The sequence below is a fragment of the Pygocentrus nattereri genome, chromosome 24 (genome assembly GCF_015220715.1).
Source record: "Pygocentrus nattereri isolate fPygNat1 chromosome 24, fPygNat1.pri, whole genome shotgun sequence".
Lineage (NCBI taxonomy): Eukaryota > Metazoa > Chordata > Actinopteri > Characiformes > Serrasalmidae > Pygocentrus > Pygocentrus nattereri.
In genome coordinates this window covers 10,209,860-10,236,954 of record NC_051234.1, presented here as the reverse complement: position 1 = coordinate 10,236,954, position 27,095 = coordinate 10,209,860, and the positions used below count along the sequence as shown (strand labels likewise).

Sequence of the window (27,095 nt, the reverse complement as noted above, 5' to 3'; positions counted from 1 at the left end):
CTGAAGTGAGTTCTGGCCTCTAGTCGGCGATAAAGTCGGGAAAATAACGCGTGTTGTGATGAAAACAATACTAGAGAACTTGCAGAGAGGAGAATTACCACAGCCGGTTAACGAGGAGTCCGGCCTATTTGATCAATTTTATCAAAAACAGGGCTGCGAAACGCCAGAGGGCGCACACGAGCGAGTCCTCAGTGAATGGGAGTAAATGAACGGCTAAAAACCGAAAGTTCAAATAGTTTCTTATCACTCGCCCAGGACTTTCCTTTAGTTTTAGAAAGTAGAAGGGTGTATTTTATTTAAAAAAGCAAAGGAAACTATGTTTAAGAAAACTGTTTAATTTATTCTACAACAAACGGGTTTTGGGCAGCAGGAGGCGGGCTTTACTGCTACTGAGTGCTGATTGATTGGCGAGCGGAGCAGCTCATTGGCTGTTCGCGCCCTCTGACGTCATGGACCTACATGAGGCGCCGTTTTAAACTCCTATAACCTATAAGCTCTTAAAAAATATAACAGCGGTGCTAAAACGTTTTATGCTGTTCTGTGTTCAGTAAAGGATTGTATTCTTATGCATTAAAAATGTTTAAGTATTTATAAACTACAATTTTGCTCAAATGCTCCTTCTTAACCCATTCATTCTGGGCTTGCTCAGGAGCGCCCTCTAGAGTTGAGAAACCCAGAATTCTCCTCTCTACGAGTTCTCTGGAATTAGTAATGTAACGTCTAGTTAGCTAGCCCAGCATTCTTGTACAAGTTGCAACTACAAAATATAAAACCACTTAACATTTAATTTACAAATAAAAATCATTCTGTATTTTATTTGAATTCAACCGACTCCAATTTAATGTTAATAGGTGGTAGCTTTTTTTTTACGTCGTAAAAAATATGTGCTAGCTAGGCTAGTCTTGATAACAGCTGGGCAGGTGCTAGGTGCGCTGTTGTAAAGGGTTAAGTTGTACAATCAAAGTCTCTGACTTTTCCATTTTGCTGCTTTGGCACAACTGAACATGCAGAGATTTCTGCTAAAACCATTAGTGCATTCCAGTTCCTATGCTAACCATTGGTGATAAGTTATCCACACATTCTCACGGCTCTTCAGATGTTTGAGGACTCACAGGAACAGTTCAGGGAGGCAAATACTTTAATGGTTACAGTCCATTTTGTTTGTACAGTACATTTTTATACCAAAAAGCTGTTTTAAAAATGGTCATAAAAATGTATATCTCTTATAAAAACTAAATTAAAATAAAGAAGCAACTAAATTATATCAGAAAGTGCAAGGTTTAAGTTTCAATAAATTTCTTTTATAGTTTCCACCTAGTGGTTCACAGCAGATGTTTCATAGCAAGCGATTTTCTAATGATATACAAATACGCCCAAATGCTTTGGGGTTACATGACGTGCGGAGCTGTGATCAGTTTGTCTTCACTGCGCTGTAGATAATGGAATCATCTTCTTGGACAGTGTGGACAGGTCTGCAATCACACAGAAGCTTATTTATGAGCAACAAAATGCTTTTGTGTGGTTAAATTGCTTTTAGCACCTTAAAGCAGATCATTGTAGAGAATGAACATAGAAAATACAACTTCCTTTACAGTTCTCCATCAGTTCTTACCCTTTTTTAGGTATAGTGGGTTGGATGGACACAGAAGCGTACATCACGTCTTCATCCTGCAGCAGAGATCCAACATCAACCTGATCAGATCTGCAGTAAACCTGCTGACAATATACACTGACGCTGTTCTCAGGTTTAATAATGATTATAATATAGCTTCATTCAGTGGTCACAAAGGTCATGTTCCACCAGTTACAGCACAGAGTTAAAATACATGAATCATGAATAAACACAGTTTAAACTAGTGAGAAAATGTAACGTCAGAACTCAACTTACAAAATATCTAAATGACTAAAGTCTTAGCAAACCAAACCTCAATGTGATTAAATGTGGACGATATTGATCGGACTATTCAAGATAGATTTGGATGTAAACACTCACATCACTCCACTGACTTTCACATTGTTGCAGTTATTGCAACATTTCTGCTGAACCTCATCTGTGATGAAAGCTATATGACACCAAAACAAACCAGAGTGTGTAGAGGAGGAGATACATCCCTCATATTAAACATTTAGCCGTAAGTAAAAAACATAATACCTATTTTAAAACTACACTATGTAAGTTTTTGGGATTTGGAGACCTCTCTGGCGGACATGTGTAACTGCACGCAATGTGTGGAAGAACATGTAGCCCAGGGTCAAACCCATAACCCTAGTCTAACCTAGTCTCACTAAACATTTATTGAAATATGTTTTGTTGAAGTGTGTTCTACCATGCGAAAGACTTTTAAGCTGGCGGGGAATAGCTAGCTGGCATAACTAGCTGCTCCAATTAATATGCCAAAGTAGAGTGAAGTGTATAGGGATCCCATGTGCTTGCAAGATCTAAGCTTACTAGCAGAGCTCTGAAATCTCATTGGTACAGAGACAATCTGTCTACCCTTTTCTCCAATCAGAGTGGTACTGGTGAGCAGGGGAGGGGCAAGCACGCACACACACGCTGATGCGCGGGCTCAGAGTCAGAGGGCTCGGACAGAGAGGCAGAGGCAGACAGAGAGTCAGAGGGCTCAGACAGAGATAGAGAGAGAGACGTCATGCAGCTCGCGTGACTTAATAGTACTCCGTGTTTGAATTTATTCAGTTCTGTTACTCTTAAAGTGAGTAAACTGCTACCAGTCAGGGTTTAAACAGCAGTAAAGACACTCTGCTGAAGTGCAGCCTGATAGGGGTGAGTTTGCAGTGGGTTTCCCCGGCGCTAATGCTGGGTGCAGTAGCTTTAGCATTAGCCGCTAACCGCTAACGCTAGCTCCAGAGCCATTCAGAGGTTAGAGTTTTGGACTGTAGTCTGCATGTCTGCCGTGATAAAACAAGCTACGTGGGACAACCACTAGCTGATAGCACCCTGGGTTACCGGAACGCTCAGGGTTCCTCAGTCTAGCCTCCGAGGGACGTGAATGCTGTCATGCTCGGAGTTCCTTGGGTGAGCCACCATTTCAAGCCCCACTGTCTCCCAAGAGCCGCTGAAGGACGAGTTTGTAAGCACACCACACCTAAGAACTGACTTGAGTACTGTCCCGATAAAGAAAACCAAGGGATTTCAGGAATACTACACTTCAACAGGCCTGCACCTTTTATTATTTTATTCTTTTCTTTGCCGGCTTTAAAAGGTTCCTTAAAGAGTGACCGGTCACAGTAGCATTGTATAGATAGAGCCAGAGGCTTTTAAGTTTATTTTCTTTAATATAGCTGACAATTATATTTGAGTTTACACTGGGTTAAGAGTATCCTTATCTAAATTGTTTATTTACAGCATTTGGTTATTTACATCTTTGGTATTCGTATATTGTTTTTTTTCGTTGCATAAAATATATTTTTATAATACACTTTTCAAAACTGTGTCTGACTCCACTCTATGGTTATATGGTTGGTACGTGTAGTACAGTTAGAACGGGTGAAGTTAAGTTAACTGGTAACAACGAGAGCTGTTGGGTGGGAACCACACCCCCTCTGTGGTAAAAGAGGGCTACAAACACTTTGTAGCACGAGTTGTGCTTCAGTGCCCTTCCCTGAGCATATTAATCTGATTGAAAGAGAATTCGAAGAGAACTCAGAATCAAATTTAGGGAAGAACGCAGCTTCTGAGGATGTGAGTGAATTATCTATTGCATCTTATCTTTTGACAGCTGGGATAGGCTCCAGAAGGAGAAGAGGCTTAGACGAAGTGTGTGTGTGCGCAATCTTTTTTATTAGCATATCAATTTTGTCCCCAATTTAGTTGTCTCCAATTCTACCCGCTAGTTAGGACCTCCCCCAGTCACACGACACTACCAACGCTAGGAGGGCGAAGGCTAACATAGGCTTCCTCTGAGATCTGTGAAGCATCACCGCATCTTTTCGAACCACCGCTCACGCAACGTCATTGGACAGCCAAACGAGTTCGGAGGAAAGCGGCAACCACCAGATCTGTTACATCAGCTAAGAGACGCCTGCGCTGACAACCATCACGTTGAGTGATGGAGGGAAAAGGGGGCCATCCTACCCACCCAGAGAGAGAGAGAGACCAACTGTGCTCTGTTGGACTCTGAAGCATCACCAGGAATCAAACTCACCATTGTGTCACATCTTCATCGGAATATCGTTGATTTTGCATTTGAGGCCTAAACATTGATCTGGACCTTCCTTCTGAGCCTGTGCATGTGACGTTAATGGTTTGTAAGTGGGACTATAAATGGACTGGCCTTTATACACCTCTTGTAAACGTCTGTGTTCAGTCTTAGACTAAGAACTTATTTGGGCTATTTTGAGCAAGAAAACATAGGTAATGATAACATAGACTGGGTGTGTTTATTTTTTGTGTAATCAAAGTTTTTACGAGAACATTTCATTTATAGGCTAAGCAATAACGTTCACTAGCTTAAACTGTTTTCACGTTGCTAGGTAGCTAAGTTAACACCGTAGCCATGCACTAATAACTAATGTAGCTTTGCTGAAGTTAATTTGCTAACAGCATTTTCCATGTTGTAATGCCATATATCACTGCTGTCAGAACAAAACCTTGTATCTGTCATTTTTCAGTTGTATGGCATAATTTGAAAATACATGTTCAATATTTCAATATTTCAATAGATCAATACAGGTCCAAAATACTTAGACAAAAAGTCTGGTTCCATTGGCTTCCAGTAAAAGTAAATTATGTTTTTCCTTCTCCTGTAAAGTTACTATTTTGGAGATTGGAGGTTTTGTTCCAACAGCAGCGATATATTGACATTATGGCAAAAAAAACCCCCCAGAAAGTCAAGCTCTTCTGCGACAGCAAAGAAAGACAAATGGAAGTTTAGTAAGCAATATTAAAACATTTAAAAGAGATGACCTTCTGCTTAGAATAGCAGATATTTATCTGTAAAAAGTTTGCAACACAAAAAAATACAAAATAGATATCATTTCAAATATCACATATTTAGTTATTTGACAACTTGTGCTACATTTTCTAATTATATGTAACACTTTTGTCCAACCTCACAACAGTAGCTATGGAAGACCACATTTGTGGGCGGAGCCTGAACAATGTAATTCTCAGATTAAACCTGATGTGCTGAATGTGCAAAACAGTAAACTGCAGCACTGCATTCACACAAGATTGGAGTTTTAACAGTTATTTAGGTCAAACCTGGGTTTTCCAGCCACTTCTGCTGTTCTCTTCTTCTTCTCGAGCGTTTACCTCCCTGATACATGCAGAAAAATACACAGAGGAAAGAGCAGCTTCAGTTAGATCCAGTGTAATCTCATACACCTCAGTAACCACAGAGATCTCTAAACTGATGTTCCAAGTATTCTTTGTTTGGTATGAAGTGCATTATGGACTTTTTACAGTCCCCTAACCTGTTACAATGCTCTTGGTTCATATCAAATGAAATATGTCTAGAAAGGAATTAGACATTATATATGATGTTAGTTCTTACCTTTCTTTTGGTTTATTAGGTTTTGTGCACACAGAGGCATACGTAATTTCGTCCTCCAGCAGCTCGGCTTCAGCAGCCTCATTAACATGGTTATCCTGAAGCTTTGTTTGTTTACCCTGTGTTCTTTCTCCAACCTATAAAAACATGACCTTGTCAGCATTAGTTCATAAGATAAATACACAGGTGCTGATAATCTGGCATGAGTCCCTGTCCCATACACTATATGGACAAAAGTATTGGGACACCTACACGTTACACCTACAGGAGCTTCTGTGAATTCCATTCTAAATCCATAGGCATTAATATGGAGTTGGTCCCCCTTTGCAGCTCTAACTGCTTCTACTCCTCTAGGAAGCTTCCTACAAGATTTTGGAGTGTGTCTTGTAACGATTGCCTACATGTATTGTACTACTGCGCATGCGCAAGGGAGTTGTAGCCCCTCCGTGCAAGATGGTGAGCTGCTGTATCCCAGCCGCCGGTCTGCTGTAACTATCTTCTGAGTTATCTGGACAGTGATGGTGAGATAAGTGGGTGACCTACCATTAAATACGTCTTCTACCCCGCACGGAGTGTATTCCTCTCTGTGTGCCTCCAAAGAAGCCAGGAATCCTTGCTATCTCTTCTACCACTCGCCCCCCCCTTTTTTCACCATTACAGTCTGGGAATTTTTGCCCATTCATCCAGAATAGCATTTGTGAGGACGAGAGGGCCTGGATCACAATCTCTGTTCTAGTTCGTCCCAAAGGCATTTGATGGGGTTAAGGTCAGTGCTCTGTGAGGGACAATAAAGTTCTTCCACACCAGACTCACCCAGTCATGCTTTTATGGAGCTGCTTTGTGCTCTGGGCCTCAGTCATGCTGGAACAGAAAAGGATCTTCCCCAAATTGTTCACAGAAAGTTGGAAGTGTATGTTGTCCAGAATGTCTTGGTTTGCGGAATCATTAAGATTTCCCTTCACTGGAACTAAGGGTTCTAAACGAACCCATGAAAAACAACCCCATAATCATTATTCCTCCTCTACCAAACTTTACAGCTGTCACAGTGCAGTTAGGCAGATAACGTTCTTCTGGCATTCCCCAAACCCAGACTCATCCATCCGACTGACAGACAGAGAAGTGTGATTGGTCACTCCACAGAACACGTTTCCACTGTTCCAGAGTCCAGTGGTGGCGCTTTACACCACTCCATCCATCGCTTGGCCTTTTGCATTTTGATCTTAGGCTTGTGTGCAGCTGCTAAATGACTTACTTTGTGAAAGTTCACTCAGTTAGGATACATTTGTCATGTAGTCATGCTTTTTAGGGCTAAACATTTGATTGATATGCTAACATTGCTAGCTAGCTCCATTAACATCATAGCGCTTTTGTGAGTGGAGCATAAATAGATTAGTAATAAGACTGAACCAGGTGTGTTAGAGTAACAGTAGCACTGCAGCCACATAGAAATTAAATCTAGAAATGCTTTTCTGGGTCTAACCTGGGTTTCCCTGTCACTTCCTCTAATGTCTTCTTCTGGAGCTTTTGCCTTCTTCCTAATGGATACAGAAGAGTATGAAATACAGTTGGAGGAACAGCATCTAGGGCATACAGTATCATCTGATACATCTCTGATTAGACTGTTTTACTGACCACAGAGACATTTAAACCAATACCCTTTTGAATATCTGATGTTATAAGACCAAATCTAATCTATTCAAGTATCTGTATTTAGTTGTACAATTGTACAGTGTCACATGTCAAAGTACTTCAAGTAGCACCCAGTATAGTTATGAATCCTGTAGGCTGATTAAAGTGTAACACACTTGTTGTCATCTTTTAGTTTTACACTGTATACATTCGTAATGTGTGCAAATATGTTCAGTCTCACCTCCTTTTGTAAACTACAGCTAAGATAGCCACAAGTAGCATAAATAGAATTACTCCAAGGACAATCCAAACAATGCCCAAAACTGGGAAAGGTCCTGTTGAAAGAAACAAATAACAGTTTGGTTTTGGTTTAACCAGTTAGTTTAGTTCACTGACACATATGACAAGGCCCAAAGATTTATTACACGCTACTACACAGTTAGAAATAAAGGTTCTATGCAGGTACATTTTTCTTTCATCAAGGTACAAACAGTGTAAATGTTCCCTCAAAGGGACTACAGTGGTTTTAAGGTCTGATTGTGAACTTTAAATGAGTTTTTCCAGGTGAAAAGTTTGTATTTGTACCTTTTCATAACCGAATGTTTTAAAACAGAACAGTAAAATAAAAGTCCTGGAGAAGAGACTAAAGGTACTGAGCTGTACCCTCGAGGGTCCCGCATCAGTGACAAGAGAGGTACTGCCCCAGTGACAGTTTACTACCTTTATTTCTGAGACTCTGTAACTAAGAACAGCTCAGCCTGTTTGCGTTGAAGCCCCTGTAGTTTCTGAATAATAAGCCTTAGTATGTAATAAGCCTGTGATTTTAAGGGGTTATACAGGTTAAACTCTAAAGTAGGTAGTTATTTTGGGTAATATAATGATAAGCAAGTAACTCAATTACACTGAAATGCCCAACAGGTTCTAGATATGAACTGAGTAAGTGTGCGGTGAAAACTGTTATTTTATTAGTTAAAAGATTGTAGATGAATAAAATACAGTCTTAAACAGCATATGGCTGTTTATGATCTATAAACTAAAGTGAATCTGGGCTTTTTTTTTGGCTCTACTAGTTTCATATTGTTATTTTACTCCATATAACTTCCTTGTTACTTGGAGGTGTTTCTTAATTACTTTCCTGCTTAAATGTGACATTACAGTGAAAAATGTTTTACTGACCAGCTTATTACTGCAAATAATTATGGGATATTGGTCTCACTTTATTTGGATAGTCCACTATAGTCCCCTATAGATCAACTACAGATGTTCAAATTGTTAACAAACTATCCGTTGAAACCCTAAACAGTGGTGGTGTTAGGGTTAGGATTTGGTCCAGGATTAGGGCTAGCAGCTGGGTGAGGGTTGGGTTTAGGTTTTGGGTTGAAGTTAAGGTGAGGGTTAGGATAAGAGCAGGTTTAGAGTCAATGGTCAATTTAGTAGATATGTAGTTGAATGTAACTTGAATTTACATTAAATATTTACAAAGCATTCAAAGTGGACAATCCAAAAAAAGGGTTACTGAGATATTTTGACTATGTAAAAGCTTTATCGGCTTAATATCTAGATGCTGTTAGCCTCTCATTCACCAGCTTCTTATTTGAATTTTTCTGTTCCACCTTAAATGGTGTCTAAGGCACTAGAACTGAGCTAACTGTTGTACAAATTAAGGTGGAATGTGAAAATTCGAACAAGAAGCTGAATACAGCTTCATGACTTTTCAGTGTTTGTCAGTTTCTTGTAGAAGATAAAACGTATCAGGAAACCAGCTGGAATGAATATAAACGCAAATAAGTCCATTCATCTCCAAATTATCGATGTTCATCTAAAATCCTTACCGTTTCGTTAGTTACTAGCTAGGCGAGATAGTTGTCTGCGTTGCTATGTAACCAACAGTCTGATCTTCAGGGTTAAATGTCAGCAGATTAATTAGCAGTTAATTCAGCCATTTAAGACCATTTATTGGTAAACTGTGTTGAACGATCAGCAGAGCTTTATTTTACTGTAAAGGAGGATTATTTTATTTTTACCTATAAATTCTGCTGTGGAGCCACAACAGGTGCATATTGTCGACCCCTGCTGTGAGCTAAGGCTACTGTGAGCTAGGCTAGTGTATAGTAGCAGTGGCTAAAAGACGATTCTTGTGAAGCCATGAATTCTGATCCAAGAACAGCAGAACAGTTGCTAATGCTAAAGCTTCAGCCTTGAGGCTGTCAAGGACACTGCTGCTTGTTAATAATTGTTAAATATTTGTTAATTTCTATAAAAACATGATTTAACCACATAAAATCTCAGGCTTGTTTCATACTAAGCCTTATTAGTCAGTAACTACAAGAATTTAAGTGCAAATTAGCTGAGCTATTCTTAGTTTTTAGAAGTGTGTAATAAAACCAGTGGGCCCTGGCCATTTAAGTGGTTAATAAAACTGTAAAAAAATGTATTTTTTGTCCAGATTCTGGAGATGAAGTCTGCACAAACATGCAGACCACTGAACTAGCTAGTCTTAGTCAGTTTACTTCAGTTAATGTAATTATAATCGCTGTATTTGTTCTGTAGACAATATTCAGAGCAGCTTGGCCTACCTTTCACATCAAGGCTGATAATTTCAGACATGAACTTCTCGTAGTTCCTCAAAGCACAGAAATAATTCCCAGAGTTCCTCACAGTCAGAGCAGGGAGGTGAAGAACAGAGCCTGATTCAGTTAAACGCTCTTTGTTCTGAAACCACACAAACTGTGGAGAGCTGAGAGTGCAGTTCACAGCGCAAGTCAGATTTACAGAGTCTCCTTCTTTTAGAGTCCCGTTTCCAGACAGTCTGATCATCGACACCTGCACAACTTTTAGAGAGCAAGATAGTCCACACGAGTGCGATATTAAGAGCTTATTACCACATGAAAACACTCTGCATGTTTGTGAAGATAATAATGCTTTTTCATATGCAGCCACTTTATCAGAAACCCCTCTCTTGTAGCTCTACCTTGTTGGTGTATAGATAGAGACTGTAGATCATCTGTTAATGTACAGTTTGTGTGATTAATAATCAGTTTCTGAACACAGATCCTCTCTTGTCTGGAGGGTTTTTTGGGTGGTGCTCCACTCTCAGCCTAGTTGAGTGTCAGTGTTACTGCTGTGCTGTGCTGAGAATGGACCAACACCAAAATAATACCTGGACAATAGCACCCCTATGGTCAGAAACTGACCGGTGATGAATGGGTAGAGGGGGGTGATAAACTCTACACCTACATAGTGGTGCTATAAGGTAGGTGTTTCTAATAAAGTGGCCAGAGCGGAAGCACAAAGTAAGTGTTTTTAATACACATTAATAATTTGGAGCTTGATTTTAATCTGAATGCTTACCTGCCACTTTAAGAGTCACTCCAGGGACACCTGTCCATCTTCTATCCTTGACATCAGTTATAAATCTGAATCTATACTCTCCAGAGTGACTGAACTGTACATTACTGATTAATAAAGTACAGTTTGATGTTTTGTCACCAACATACTTAAAGTCTCCTGAAGCTGCAGTAGAGTCACTGTTATAAACATACGATCCGTCATAACACCTTCCTGAATTTGAGTTCATTGAGCACCAGAGAACGTTTTTCACCTGCTTCACTGACTTTGGGTAGAAATAAGTGTAGGAAATGACATCAGATCCTCTCACAGCGCAGATCGGCTCAGAATAATTCACACCCCATCCGTCATCTGAGAGAACACCTGCAACATATGAGTGTCGTAAAATCTAAGAAATCAGTGAGGACTGAAGAAGAAAAAATGTTTTTTAACTTTTAACTCAAATCTTCTCTCTCACTCTAACAACCTGTCAGATACTTAAGATCATTAGTATTACATTTAGTTTTCTTTTTAATCAGTGTTATCTGCCACGCCTCCTGCCAAGGTTACCTCCTCTGTCTGCTCCCTTTCTCCTGCAGAGTCACTTGAGTACATGGACTGACTAGAGGACTCCAACTCCCATGAGTCAGTGGGAGATCACATGACTCTCCTACCATCACCAACCACCAACGAACATTCATTCCAGCACTCCTCTTCACTGGAGTTCTAATCTTTCACGCCTGTTTGTCATTTCATGCCATTAGTTAGTTAGAATAAAAGCCCAGGCTTTAGTCTAGTTCTTTGTGAAGCATTGCAAACCCCTTTTGTTGCATAATGAGCTGTGTTTTATGTCAAAAAAGCCTTTTTTTTGTATGACCTGCCATTTTGTGTTGCCCTTTTGGATTGAATTGCTGTGCATTACTTGCTCTCTTGGTTTTCAATCCTGGACTAGTTTTGCTTTTTCTCTAGATGCCACTCTTGTTTTGGTTATCCTGCCTGTCCTTAACTGTCCTGAGCAGTCAAGAAAACTTAAACCTTCTGTTTTTATCTACGAGTGTCTGATCTACACTGACTTTGCAACATTAGATGGATGCTCATTGTCCATTTAATCAGCTCCACTTACTATACGGGTGCACTTTGTAGTTCTACTACAACTACTTTGTTGGTTGACCACTCCTGGGTAGCGTAATGAACTTGAATTTCCACCATTTGTACTATAGTCTGTCTGATTGTGGATTGGTGGGGTCCCAACTCTTTATAGATGGTCTTTTAACCTTTTCCAGCCTGACAAGCATCAACAGCTCTTCTTCTGATGTCCTCAGAAATCTCCTTTGTTCGTGTCATGATACACTTTCACAAACATGTTGTGAAGGTGAGACTGTGACACATCCCTGTTCTTTAAATAAAACAGGTTGGTCACTCACATGACAATCTGAACACAGAACTCCAAACAGACCAGAAATAAACAAAACTCTTCAAACAATACATACACTTTGAACAGTACATCCAACAAACCATCCAAACAAACAAAGACCACCAAACACAGGGTTTAAATACAAACCAGGACAACGAGGGACAGGTGGGAAACAGGTGGAAACAATCAGAGGTGGAGCCATGAAACTAGAGGGCAGGACTGAAAACCAAAACAGAAGCACATGGACAGGACTGGAAAGTAAACAAAACGAGCACATCGACCGGACTGGGAGGGGCCAATCGTGACACTTTTAAATTGTGTGTATATTTCCTGAAAGAGGGACCAAAATAAATGGCCAAAAATGACTTGGAAAAAAATGTCTGGTTCCATTGACATTGAAAGTAATATATGTTTGTTTCCTTCTTCTGTAAAGATTCCATTTTGGAAATATGAGGTTTTGTTCCGACAGCAACGATATAAAACTCAGAAGACACAAGTAAGCTCACTGGTGGTTTAACAAATAAAATTCCCTTTAAAATTGTATTAAAATAAAATTCTCCATTCCCAGCACTTGTAGAAACAAAATGAAAAATGAAAAAGACAGGAAAGACTGACTGGCAGGCGAGAGATTTTTTATAAATAAATCAAATATCTATATGTGTGTTGTAGTCATGGCGACCCCTGGTTCCTATCACCACCACTGAACCATTTCACACCAAACCACTCTGAATCACTCTGTTTACATCTCACACACTCATATTATGCGTAAAATGTGATAAATTAGTGGCCTCCCCATTATTTTCTGTTCCCTTTCATTTACTGCGTAATTTTTTTTGTAATTTTTTAAATTACAAAAGCTTCTGTATAGTATTGATAAAGGGTTCTTTGACTGCAGCAATAGTGGAACCCTTTTATAGTGCTACATAGAGCCATTTTAGAAGGGTTATTTAAAGAACCAACATAGAGCAGAACAATTTAACCATGCAAAGAACCATTAATGCTTTTAAAAGGTCCTCTGAATGTTCAAGGTTCTGTATTGACACATTGCATTTACTGATGAAGCCTTGAAGAACCATTTTTTGAAGAGTGTTACAGCCATGCAGGACCTGAGCTGCATTCAGCCACAACAAAACGCAGCAAAGCGTTCATTTAAATGCAAATGGTGATGTGTTGAAGACTCTGTTGTATAGCGCGAGCAACTGTGGCCACTGAGAAGGACACTCTGTGTTCTTTTTAAAGAATTTTCTTTTCAAAGAGTTTAAATATGAAAACGTGTCTTTTAGCATCTTTAATTCTAGTGTTCATTTTTTTAGAATCCATTGTGTGTATTGCCTTTTTAATATGATGGGGTTTATATACACTGCATGTCACTGCTGATTGAGCGACACCTCTGACACATGCAGTACACCAGATGACAAAGCCTGGTCCAAGCTGGAAACCATAGCAAAACAGTGCACAACAGAGATTAGACGTGCCCCAGGTACACGACAAACACTGTCCCCGTCAGGAAACAAATCAAACAAAGAAGCTGAACAATGGACTGGAGTTCAGATCTCAATAACAATAAATACACCAGGATTATTACAGAAAATACTAAACCATGGTTCGCAACCCAAATGCCAAGAAGAGCCATTTTGTCCTTTCAACAAAAATCAAACCACCTTGGGAGTCACCTTGGGAGTTAATGTGCATTTTACCATCTTGGCTGTAAATATGTCTCAGTATGTGCTGATGTGCTGGTAAAGGCTAACAAATCTAATATACACTTTGCTCTGCTTTAACCTTTAGCTCAGCTACAGCCACTTTTCTCCAGCAGGAAACTTTTCCACAAAAGCAGAACAGTTTCTTGTAAAATGTCTCTCAACATTCAACTTTTTTGCTTCTCATTCGCCAGCTTCTTGTTCAATTGTACCCATTCCACCTTGTTCTGCAGTTACATTCTGGCACCTCAGACACCATTTAAGGTGGAACGAGAAGCTGGAAACTGAGAAACTGACTTCACCTTCATGACATTTTCATTGTTTTGTCAGTTTCTCATTCCAGATTAAACATATCAGGAAACCAGCTGGAGTGATTATAAACACAAATAAGTTTGTCTCCAAATTATCGGTGCTCATTTTAAATCATTCTCTTTGCATTTCATTGGCTACTAGCTAGTCGAGATTGTTGTCTGCGTTGTTATGGTGACCAGCAGTCTGTGCTGATCTTCGGGGTTAAAGCCTGAATTAGCAGTTCTACATTAACTCCAATGTTTAAGACCATTTATTGTTAAAACTGTGTTGAACAATCAGCAGAGCTTTATTTAACTGTAAAGGAAGATTATTTTATTTTTACCTAAAAATCTAATTCTCATGTGGAGACATTTTACATGACAGTAAAAGAGCCACATGTTGCCGAACTTGGGCTAAACCAACTTCTAAGACTGAATTTTGGAGGTGTGCCTACAGATTCTTTGAGGAACTGAAAGTGAGTAGATGAAGTAGCTGATGCTTCTTTTTTTTTCCTGATGTTTGGACATGAATAACTTGTACATTATGGCTAATTTGACTAAAAATGTTATAAACACTAATGCAGTCTCTGACTTTTACGCGGTACTGCACATCTGTGAAGAACATAATCTACTTCAGACTCAGTTTCAATTTAGCCAATCACACTTTTTTCTGTTTCTGTTATGTTGGTGACCTATATTCTGGATTATTGTTGCTCAGATCTCTCACGTTGCCTCAGCAAACTTCGCTTCCTGTACAGACTGACACTTGGTGGAGTAAGAAGTTCCTTTAAGATAAAAATAAACGTTGCTAAAAGTTTACAGACTTTGGTGTGTGGACTCACATTCAATTTTGACAGACTTATTACAGTCTAAACAGATGTGTGGAAAGCAGCCTAAACCCATATTCCTATTCTTCTTCCTGTGAAATAATCATTCATGTAAAAGCACGTTTCCAAAAACCAGCTTGAGTAGAAGAACAAAAGTGCTGAGTAACTTGTAGAAGCGCAGTGGAACGTCTTACTCCATCCAGCTTCTGTCAGCATAAGAAGTGAAGTCTTTTAGTCTGTTCTTCCCTTTTTTACAACTTTTTTACAACAAAGCTTGACATTGTAACAATAACAGAACCCTTCTTGGTGCTATATACAACCATCTAAAGTACAGTCTCCATCCATCTGAAGAACCCTGTCACCATGCAAATAAGGGTGCTTTGAGTGTTCTTGCTTCTATATAGAACCATTTTCTTTACTAAAGAACCCTCTTTTTTAAGAGTGGACGCACCTGGGGGATGTTTAGGTCTTTGCTTTGGCTTTTTAATAATGCTACTTTAAGAAGCTCTTCCACTTTCATTATTCATCATTTGTTATGTGCAATCTTCTCAACCAACGGCAACATCTTTTATAATGACCGTAAATTACATTAACTTTTTTTTGCAGTATTAACATGTAGCAATGAAGAACTTGATTGATTTCTGACCTTAACTAACCACAAACAAGTGTCTGAACACTTGTTTCCCCTCACTGTACTGTATCAGTATCACCAGTTAAAAACACTTTAAGGGGTTAAAAAGGTTCTTCACACTTGCTCACACCTTCTTTCATTGTTTTTATCTCAGATTAACTAAGTGACTCTACCCACTTCTGCATGTAAGAAACTAAAAGAGCAGCAATAATTCCTACCGGCCAGTGTGAGCAGAGTCAGAACCAAAAGGTGCAGCATCTTCATCTCTCCTCTGGAGCGCGAGCCACTTTTCAACATGTGGTGAAGTTTCTGTAAGCGCTTGCGTCTGCTTATCTCTGTGGGAACTTAAAGTGCTGGTTCTTACAAAAAAAACTGCTTCTAAAGAAGAACAAACCCAAACACCACAGCTGTTCCCTCCCCTTCACACTTTAGAATCAATGATGCAGACAGCAAAACTACCACAACATTTTATGCCTATATCTAAACTGTGCTCTATGGCCACATCTGGGGCCGTATTGCAGAAACTTCTTAAGTCAGTATCACACAAACATTCTAATTAGACTAAACCTCCCTAAATACTGTCCTAAGTTTAGGATAAACTTTCTGTTTAAGGTCCGTTTCTATGGTTTTTAGGCAGCTGTGTCAGGCAGCATAGCTCACTACCAGCATAATGAGCTACATTTATTTCTACTGTAAAATGCTGCTTTCACTGTAAGATGCTTTTCTTTTCTAACTCTGCGTTTTAAAAATCTCAAACGCTGCAGACTTGAACTCAGCTATCCCTCTTATTACCTTTGTGTGTTAATGTTGATGATGAAATATTACAGTGATGATGGTGAATAATGAGGAGAAAGAGCTGAAAGTCTGCCTGTTTATTAGGAGGAATAATGTTAGCGTGCTCAGCTAAAGCATTTGGGAAATGGAGACTGAAACTGGGGACACTCTGATAAACACCACAGAGTGCGGCCAGCATATTCTTAACTTCAGGTTTAGCACATTTTAGTTTTGTTTAACCTTTTTTACACCAGTCTGGCTAACTAACTTGATTATCCTAATTATGTGTTCATGTTTCAGTTGTGTTTGTGGTCGCTTGCTAGGTAATAGACATGACAGTTGATTGTCCACTTTAATGAAGTGGGATTAAGATTTCCTAACTTGGGGGCACAGTGGAGCAGGCAATGAGTAGGATGTGTAGAACATGGCTCCTGCTTACTTACTCCTGCTTACTCCTTACTTCAATTACTTCTTTATTTTATTGCACATTATTTTCATAAGTACGGAATAAGTTGTACGTCATTGCATGTAAGAACACCTCAAAGCTAGTCAGAGTTATAAATATTACACCTATGGCCGCCAGTCTCCGTAAATACAAGCATAACGGGACCACAAGTAGCAGGCCTAAAACGCCAGTATCGCTAAAAGTGTGTGAGTCAGCAGTGGACACCGCAGCCCTGAGAACAGACGTCCTTACCTCATTGAAAATGGACATCTCTGCAATTATCAAGTCAGAGCTAAAGAGTGCACTTGCTGAAGAATTCAGCTCTCTGTGAGCTGAAAGAAATTAAGGCCGAAATTGTAAACAACACAGCGGCTATTCGTACTGGAATGGACCCCATGAAGCACAACGTCAGCGACATGGAAGAGGGCCTGTCTTAATGGTCAGTGAGGTAATTGAGCTGCGGACTACAGTGGCGGGGCTCAAAACCGAGATGGCTGAACTGAAGGAGAAGTGCGAGGATTTAGAGGGGAGAATGCAAAGATGCAATATCTGTATCGTGGGGATCGCGGAAGAATCCAGCTCATGATCAACTACAGTCTCTATTCTTCTGAAAGAAGTGTTGCATCTGGAAAAAGACATTCGTGTTGACTGCTTGCACAGGGGTCTAACTCTGGGAAAGCCAAACGGGAAAGCATGTGTTGTTATAGCCAATCTCTATTACTACCAGGACTGTGTCACGATTGGCCCCTCCTAGTCCTGTCCATGTGTTCTTGTTCTGGTTTAGCCCATGTGCGTTTGTTTTGGTTTAGCCCCCTCGTTTCATGACTCCACCCCTGATTGTGTCCACCTGTTTTGCACCTGTCCCTCATTTTCCATGTGTATTTAAGCCCTGTGTTTCCCTCTTGTCTTTGCTGGTCTTTGTTTGCTGTTTGTTTGAATCTCTTTGCTGTGTTGGTGTTATCTGCATTGTTGTGTGTTGGCTGTCTTGTTATTTGTTTGTTTGTGATGTTATTCTGGTTTTTGTCATGTCTGCCCCCCCGATCTATCCGTATTGGCTCTATGACCCTGGACTGTCTTGACCCTGATTTTGGATTTGCCCATGATAAACGTCACTTATCTCTGCACGTGCGTCCGCCTCCTCGCTCCCTGTCACAGACTGTGTTCATGTGCTGTGCCGAGTTCGGGAGAGTGGACCACTTCGCTACAAGGGAGAACCATCTTCCCAGACTACACCACAAAGGTAGCCAAGGCCTGCGCGGCACTCAAAGATGTTCATGCGAGCCTCGAAGGAGATTCCCATGTTCGCTATGGTATAATATTCCCTGCTCGGCTCCGCGTTTCATTCAACGGTAACATGAAGGAATTTCTGGATCCTCAAAAGGCGATGACCTACGTGAAAGGCATCACTGCAATTTGACTCATTTTGTTCTGAATGCCTCAGTTCATGCGTTTTCTATTTCAGTCAGCGATGATCATACGGACTACATTCAGGTAGTACAAATCTCTATGCCTATGATGTAGCCCTTGCACATTTCATTGACTCCAACAAATGCTAATATGCCAAGATGCGCCTTTCTACCTCCGGGCGCTTCTTGTTTCTTTGATTGTAGAGGGTTTGGCAGGAGCCAACAGGCTGGTCACTGAGTCGTTCCCCATTGCTAAGACGTCATGTGTGAACTTTATTGTGAGGGGTGTGATAGTCACCATGTTCTTTTGGTTAACAGGGTTGGGGACCTATCAGACCTGTACTTACAACTGTTTATTTTGCTAACTAACTATCTCTTTTTTTCTTTGTGCTTTTGATTCTATTATTTGGTTCAATGGGTCAGAACTGTGATTATGTTATTCCTTATTATGCCCAATGGAAGATACAAATAGCTTAAGAAGACCTAAAGGTTGCTTGGTTAACTTTATAAGCTGGAATGTTAAGTCTCTAAAGAATCGATTAGGAGTACGCAAAGCAGTGGATCTCCTGGGCCAGATGGCTATCCCTCTGAGTTCTTTAAAGCATTTTCAGAACAACTTGCTCCACTCCTTTTATCTATATTTCAGGAATCGCTTGCCTCTCAGTCCCTCCCCCCTACTGTGCGTGAAGCAACCATTTTGCTTATATTAAAGAAGGACAAAAATCCTCTTCAATGCAGTTCATATCGTCCAATATCACTCTTGAATACAGACGTAAAGATTCTTGCAAAACTTTTAGCCCTCCGTCTTGAACAGCCTCTACCCTCCATTATCTCTACAGACCAAACAGATATTATGAAGAATAGATATTCTTTCTTTAACAGTAGGCGTCTTCTTAATATTCTTTATGAACCCTCTCCATCCGCCACCAGAGATTTTACTATCAATCGATGCCAAAAAAGCTTTCGACAGGGTGGAGTGGGGTTATCTTTATTGTACACTCGAGAAGATTGGTTTCGGATCAAATATATATCCTGTATTAAGACAATATATTCTTCATTATTCCATGGCTGTGGTTCGCACGAATAACAACCTGTCTGCTCACTTTCATCTACAATGAGGCACGCAACAAGGTTGTCCATTATCCCCCCTTATTGTTCAATATAGCTATCGAACCATTAGTGTCAGCCCTGCGTCAGGATATTCTTATAAAAGTATTTATCATGGGGACCAGGAGCATTGTCACGAGTGGCCCTGCAGTTACTCCTCCTGCCCACAGGAGGTCACTCTCGCCCCAGTTCTAGCACTCACTCACCTGCATCTCATCTGTAATTAGCTCAGTATTTAAGCACGCTGCTCTGAACTCACCTCGCGACGTCTTGTCTTCCCATAGTCGTTTTGAAGCGTTTGTCCTTTCTCTGTGTTTTTGGTGTATGACCTTGCTCTGTTTGAACCTGACCACGATTTAGGATTTCCCTTTGTTTGTATGCCTCTGGATGATCTTTCTTCTGTGTACCCCGACTACGATGATTGGATTCCCCTCTGTTTGTACGTTTTTTGGATTGGTTTAACCTTATTCTCAATTAACCTGCGATTGGATTCTACCCTGGTCTCGCGTTACAAGCATAAATTATCACTTTATGCTGACGATTTATTACTTTACATCTCTGATCCTATGGAGAGCCTTCCTAGGTTGTTAGATTTATTTGGTGAATTTGGGAAAATATCAGGCTACAAGATAAATCTTTCTAAAAGTGAACTGATGCCAGTTAATGCCACTGCCAAGGGCTTTCACTACAGCTTAACCCCTTTCAAAATTAGTAAAGAGATGTTTAGGTACTTGGGAATATGGATTACACACAACTACAAAGATCTCTGTAAATTAAACTTTCTTCCCATGATATCCTGCTTAAAACAGGATTTCAAACATTGGGATTTGCTACCCCTCTCTTTATGTGGAAGGATCAATACAGTTTAAGATTTTTTAAGAAGTTTTATATTTATTTCAGAGCCTTCCTATTTTCTTAACCAGTTCTTTCTTTAGATATTTGAATGCGCTAATTTCAGACTTCATATGGAATAAAAGACTCCCGAATTTTCGATTTTATTAATGGGCAGCCAATATTAGAAATTTGCTGTACTGGATGGAGAGTATAGAGGAGTCTCACACCCCTAAGCGGGTGATCTTAGAAAATTCATCCTGTAACTCCACCTCCTTATCAGCACTATTATGCTCCAGGCTCCCATGGGAAAAGCCTATCTCCTATTACAGCAAGAATCCCATTGTTATACAATCAGTTAAAATTTGGAACCAGTTTAAACAGGCTTTCGCTCTTTTCTGTGCCTCAGTTCATACTCCAATATTTTAAAAAATCATATGTTTACCCCCTCAATAGTAGATGGAGTATTTAATAACTGGTCTAGGAATGAAATTTCATCAATACAGAATCTATATATATAAATAAACATTTTGCATTCTTTGAACAGCTGGTGAATAAATTTAATATGCCTAGGACACATTTTTTCAGTTATTTACTCTTTGATTGCTTTCACTCGTACCCTCCTCTTTCCCTACTAGACCTCATTTTAAAACGGGATAGACTCTAGACAAGCTATAGGTAGGATATACGAGCTCCTTATTTCACACAACACAATCATTTTAAATTATCTTAAAAGCAGGTGGGAAGAGGTCCTGAATGACCAAATCCCAGAAGAAATGTGGCACAGAATTATTCGAAGATCATCATGCTTTATTTGTCAACAACATTCTGTAATTCAGTTTAAGGTAGTACATCAACTTCACTGGAGTAAAGTAAAATCAGTTAAGTTTAAACCAAGTCTGGATACAACATGTGATAGGTCCAAACAAGATTCTGCTCATTTGTTACACATGTTTTGGACATGTCCAAAACTATGTCAATTCTGGCAGTAAATTTTCAACACTCTTTCGAGAATTTTAGAAATCCCAATAGACCACGCTCCTTATGCTGCATTATTTGGTGTCTTACCATTAGACTCTCATCTAAGCACATATAACGACAATATGTTAGCCTTCTGCAGGCGACTGATACTATTCAGGTGGAAAGATCCTCATCCCCCTACTTACTCTCAATGGATCAAAGAGGTTATGCAATATCTCAAGCTTGAGAAGATAAGATACTCTCTTCAAGGGTCACTACAGAGATTTTATACAATCTGGCAGCCCTTCTTAGTTTTCCTGGACAACATAGAGGCTGAGAATCTGACCCTATAATAGGTATTTATTTTATCTTAAAATGCTATGTGTTTTAGTTTTATATAAATATTGCACAGCGTACAAGGTTTTGTTACAGGTCTGAGGGCTGGGTGGGAGTGGGTGGAACTTGGGAATGGGATTGTTTGTATTTTGCGTATTATAAAACTTCAATAAAAAGACTTTGATTAAAAAAAAAAAAAGATTTCCTAACTTGAGATAAGATGCTGTAAGATAAGATCTCTAAATTGAGGCAAGATTTACTGTAAATATCTTAAGTTAAAATAAAATGGTAGGAAGCTCCAGGAAAACATGGTAACATTAATCACTCCAAGGAAATTTTTTAGAAAGTGGGCAAATGTTGCACCCATGAAGAACAAAGAAGAAATGGAGCGGCTTTCATTGTCAGTAAGGATGTTACCATGGCTGTGAAAGATCAATTTGTTGCAGAACCACTCAGAATTACAGTCATATAGGTTTACAAACCAAAAATAGAAGAAATCAAGCCACTTTATGATGAGGCTCTGTCCTAAATTGATATCCTGCAAACATGATCTACTGATTGAGATGGGAATCAGGAATGTCAAGGTTGGAAATGAGAAAGGAACAAAGCAGGAGGACGACTTATCAACTTCTGCAAACAAAATGACAGTTTTATTACTAATATGCTCTTCAAGCAACCAAAACAACATCTGTACACCTGGACGTCACTTGATGGACACTAAAACCAAACTGATTAGATGCTTTGACCATGGAAGAGCTCTGTTTTGATAGCAAAGACATTGTCCCTTAGCTGACTGTGGGACAGATCGCAACTTCTGAAAGTGGAGCTGAAAAAACAATCAAGCCATCAGATTTCTGGAGTATGATGAAGAAGATATCAGAATATATTCCCTTTCGTTAAAGAAAACATCGGGAACCATTTTCAGATAATGGACAGAGAGCCAGAACAGCTGTGATTGGAACTGGAAACCATTTTCAAAGAAGAATCACAGAAAGGAAGAATGACAAGGAGAAATAAATTAACCCCTCGAATGGCCAGGGTCCAACTGACCAATATTGAAAATGGACAAACTTAGAATACATGTGAAATAAAAAATAAATTTCAGTATACGCTAAGAGATGCCAACAAGGAAGTCATAACGAAGATAATCTAAACGAAGATAGAGGAACAGACTAACTCTAAAAAAAAGTGTTGAGGTCAGCTATGCAGAAGAGAGAGTGCTATAAAATGAAGTCAGACAGGCCTTGAGATCATCACAAAGAAAGAAACCACAAGAACCAATAAGATTGCAACAGAAATATCTCAAGTTTCTGATGAAGATTCAGTTGAAGTGCTGACCAAACTATTCCACCAAATATGGAAAACCACTCAATGGCCAGTAAACTGGAGGTCAGTTTATATCTTAATACCAGAGAAAGGAGACCAGGAAGAATGCGTAAGCTTACCCTTCTATCACATGCAGCAAAATCACGCAGAAGATCAATCTATGAAGACTAGAGCCTTTTAAGAATGCTGCCTGGTGTGTAGCAAGCAGTATTCAGGGATATCAAAATAACAACAGATATCACTGCTGGATGTTTGCTGGATAATTTAACGCTCTGGGATCCACAAACACACCCATGCGTCAAATTCAGTGTTTTTATATTTGTTTCTGTGTCTTTGAGATGATCGAGCACAGAAATCCACTTCGAATCTGTAGAGTCACCCTTTCCATTCCATCTTATCACGAGATCATACGAGACTCACATGCGGAGTTATGAGCCTATGAAGAGGAGCTGAGATACACATCATCTGCCTCTCACCATGCGGAACATATGGATTCATGTGTCCATCTAAATTCTGTGTGAAACTGACCAATGGACACACAGTAAATCACTAAGGACTGATCATCACCCCAGAAACCCTTCATTCTTCATTCAGTCCACATCGAAGACACATTTGAAATGCAGAGAGTTTACAGCTACTGAAGTTGCAGCAGCACTTTTGGAATGTAGTGATGAAGATAACGGAGCATTTTGATATGAAAAATATGAGGATCATGTGATATGAAGAGACTTTAAAACAGAGTTTAAGAAGATATGAACAAATCGAGAAAATGACCCCAGGTGGTTAAAAATGTGCTTTATTGGCTACAGTAAAGCCTATACAGCAAGGACCCGAGCTTCGCTGCCCAGGCCCCACTTCCCCGGTCTGTAGCGAGGGTGCTTCACTACACCTCACGTTTGGTGAGAAGGAGGCGGAACAATGAGCTCTCTTTCCCGGAAAGAAAAAGATTAGTGTCTGAGCCCCCATGAGTGTCACCAATGGCAACAGTGGCAAGGACTCCCCAAGAGCAAGAGGAAGAAACGTTGAGAGGAACCAAGGCTCAAAAGGGGAACCCATCCTCATCTCGTCGACAGTTTTAAAAGCCAGTGAAAAGTGACCAGCTTAGCTTTGGATTTGGATGAACACAGATCATTTGGAGACAAATGGAGTCACTCCGTCTGGTTTCCTGATATTTAATCTGCAACTATAAACTGTCAAACACTAAAAAGTGTCTCAAGTCACTTTTCATTCCCCAACTTCTTGTTCAAATTTTCATGTTTAACCTTAAATGGTGCAAGAGTTAGCTACATAGTTAGCTACATACTGGCGCCTCAGGCACCATTTAAGGTGAAACAGGAAAATTTAAATGAGAAGTGACTTCAGTCTTATCAAATATTGAATCCTGAATATGTATTGTAGTGTTCATGCGCTGTTTCTTGAAATATGAGGCACATGCATTTGCTTTGGCTCTCTATTGGAAAAAGTATTCAAATTTCCATTTCACCAAAATCACCAGTCCTCAAAGGCTGCGGTCTTAGTAAATGGCCCTCAATCAGGCTGCAGGTTTAGTCAGAGAAGAAAGACCCCTAAAGACCCCAGGGAACCTAAATCTGTATGTTCTTTTTTATTAGGTTAATCTTGCTCTTGAGTCATTCTACAGAAATGTACACGTTTTTATCTGTCCCTAGGAGTCACTGGTGTTCGTCATAGGTGTTACACATAAGAAAGGTAACACCAGAGACAATTTTAATGAACAATGCATTTTACAAAATGGCTGCTAAAAGCATCAAACCACCTGTGGTCAAACATGGAATGTCCACTAAAATATGTAATTTAACCCATTTGTATTCTATTTTTTTACAATTACCTCAGAATAAAGTCGGTCACACCAGTGACTTCAGCTAAAAGCTTCATATGAAATCATGAGCTAAATGAGAAAATCTCAGATAACGGAAAGACACAGTGGACTCACCATGTGCTTTTCTTCATAGATCCTCAGCAAACAGGTCAAAGGAAGTCAAGTGATGTCATCTGTGTGACTTTTATTTGAAAATAAGATTTCCTGTCATGTAGTAACACCAGTGACATGACCCCTGGGAAACTTTCATTATATACTTTATAATATTAATCTGGCATTTGTTTTCTTTGTTATTTAAATCATATATTCCATAGTCAGTAACTAAGAACAGCTCAGCCTGTTTGCGTTGAAGCCCCTGTAGTTTCTGAATAATAAGCCTTAGTATGTAATAAGCCTGTGATTTTAAGGGGTTATACAGGTTAAACTCTAAAGTAGGCAGTTATTTTGGGTAATATGATGATAAGCAAGTAACTCAATTACACTGAAATACCCAACAGGTTCTAGATATGAACTGAGTAAGTGTGCGGTGAAAACTGTTATTTTATTAGTTAAAAGATTGTAGATGAATAAAGTACAGAGTCTTAAACAGCATATGGCTGTTTATGATCTATAAACTAAAGTGAATCTGGGCTTCTTTTTTTTTTGGCTCTACTAGTTTCATATTGTTATTTTACTCCATATAACTTCCTTGTTACTTGGAGGTGTTTCTTAATTACTTTCCTGCTTAAATGTGACATTACAGTGAAAATGTTTTACTGACCAGCTTATTACTGCAAATAATTATGGGATATTGGTCTCACTTTATTTGGATAGTCCACTATAGTCCCCTACAGATCAACTACAGATGTTCAAATTGTTAACAAACTATCCGTTGAAACCCTAAACAGTGGTGGTGTTAGGGTTAGGATTTGGCCCAGGATTAGGGCTAGCAGCTGGGTGAGGGTTGGGTTTAGGTTTTGGGTTGAAGTTAAGGTGAGGGTTAGGATAAGAGCAGGTTTAGAGTCAATGGTCAATTTAGTAGATATGTAGTTGAATGTAACTTGAATGTACATTAAATATTTACAAAGCATTCAAAGTGGACAATCCAAAAAAAGGATTACTGAGATATTTTGACTATGTAAAAGCTTTATCGGCTTAATATCTAGATGCTGTTAGCCTCTCATTCACCAGCTTCTTATTTGAATTTTTCTGTTCCACCTTAAATGGTGTCTAAGGCACTAGAACTGAGCTAACTGTTGCACAATTTAAGGTGGAATGTGAAAATTCGAACAAGAAGCTGAATACAGCTTCATGACTTTTTAATGTTTGTCAGTTTCTTGTTGAAGATAAAACGTATCAGGAAACCAGCTGGAGTGAATATAAACGCAAAGAAGTCCATTCATCTCCAAATTATCGATGTTCATCTAAAATCCTTACCGTTTCGTTAGCTACTAGCTAGGCGAGATAATTGTCTGCGTTGCTATGTAACCAACAGTCTGATCTTCAGGGTTAAATGTCAGCAGAATAATTAGCAGTTAATTCAGCCATTTAAGACCATTTCTTGGTAAACTGTGTTGAACGATCAGCAGAGCTTTATTTTACTGTAAAGGAGGATTATTTTATTTTTACCTATAAATTCTGCTGTGGAGCCACAACAGGTGCATATTGTCGACCCCTGCTGTGAGCTAAGGCTACTGTGAGCTAGGCTAGTGTATAGTAGCAGTGGCTAAAAGACGATTCTTGTGAAGCCATGAATTCTGATCCAAGAACAGCAGAACAGTTGCTAATGCTAAAGCTTCAGCCTTGAGGCTGTCAAGGTCACTGCTGCTTGTTAATAATTGTTAACTGCTGCTTGTTAATTAAATATTTGTTCATTTCTATAAAAACATGATTCAACCACATAAAATCTCAGGCTTGTTTCATACTAAGCCTTATTAGTCAGTAACTACAAGAATTTAAGTGCAAATTAGCTGAGCTACTCTTAGGTTTTAGAAGTGTGTAATAAAACCAGTGGGCCCTGGCCATTTAAGTGGTTAATAAAACTGTAAAAAAATGTATTTTTTGTCCAGATTCTGGAGATATAGTCTGCACGAACATGCAGACCACTGAACTAGCTAGTCTTAGTCAGTTTACTTCAGTTAATGTAATTATAATGGCTGTATTTGTTCTGTAGACAATATTCAGAGCAGCTTGGCCTACCGTCCACATCAAGGCTGATCATTTCAGACGTGAAGGCCTCGTAGTTCCTCAAAGCACAGAAATAATTCCCAGAGTTCCTCACAGTCAGAGCAGGGAGGTGAAGAACAGAGCCTGATTCAGGTAAACGCTCTCTGTTCTTAAACCACACAAACTGTGGAGAGCTGAGAGTGCAGCTCACAGCGCAAGTCAGATTCACAGAGTCTCCTTCTTTTAGAGTCCCGTTTCCAGATAGTCTGATCATCGACACCTGCACAACTTCTAGAGAGCAAGAAAGAGTCCACACGAGTGCGATATTAAGAGCTTATTACCACATGAAAACACTCTGCATGTTTGTGAAGATAATAATGCTTTTTCATATGCAGTCACTTTGTCAGAAACCCCTCTCTTGTAGCTCTACCTTGTTGGTGTATAGATAGAGACTGTAGATCATCTGTTAATGTGCAGTTTGTGTGATTAATAATCAGTTTCTGAACACAGATCCTCTCTTGTCTGGAGGTTTTTTGGGTGGTGCTCCACTCTCACCTAGTTGAGTGTCAGTGTTACTGCTGTGCTGTGCTGAGAATGGAC

The 27,095-nt window shown here is 39.5% G+C and overlaps 1 protein-coding gene across 2 annotated transcripts; it reads right to left on the bottom strand.

The window, feature by feature from the left end:
- Positions 1-1,285: 1,285 nt before the first annotated feature.
- LOC108415738 (cell adhesion molecule 4-like) lies at positions 1,286-26,782 on the bottom strand. Of its 2 annotated transcripts, XM_037533959.1 has the most exons (9): positions 26,529-26,782; positions 10,491-10,850; positions 9,716-9,970; positions 7,381-7,474; positions 6,991-7,045; positions 5,514-5,647; positions 5,222-5,276; positions 1,613-1,668; positions 1,286-1,472 (listed from the first exon to the last, which is right to left on the bottom strand). In XM_037533959.1, the coding sequence occupies exons 1-9, from the start codon at positions 26,767-26,769 to the stop codon at positions 1,412-1,414; spliced, it is 1,311 nt and encodes a 436-aa protein (XP_037389856.1). In that variant the 5' UTR covers positions 26,770-26,782; the 3' UTR covers positions 1,286-1,411. The 2 variants fall into 2 exon arrangements, with proteins under 2 accessions (XP_037389856.1, XP_037389857.1); XM_037533960.1 differs by lacking the exons at positions 9,716-9,970; positions 10,491-10,850.
- Positions 26,783-27,095: the final 313 nt, after the last annotated feature.

Bases quoted from the DNA above. Each gene is read 5' to 3' on its own strand.
- LOC108415738 (XM_037533959.1), bottom strand. From the start codon at position 26,769: ATGATCAGACTATCTGGAAACGGGACTCTAAAAGAAGGAGACTCTGTG. The intron at 9,971-10,490 runs GTAAGCATTCAG...GCTCTCTAAAAG, and splicing joins AGTGACTCTTAAAGTGGCAG to TTGTGCAGGTGTCGATGATC. The intron at 7,046-7,380 runs GTGAGACTGAAC...TGTATCCATTAG, and splicing joins GCTGTAGTTTACAAAAGGAG to GAAGAAGGCAAAAGCTCCAG.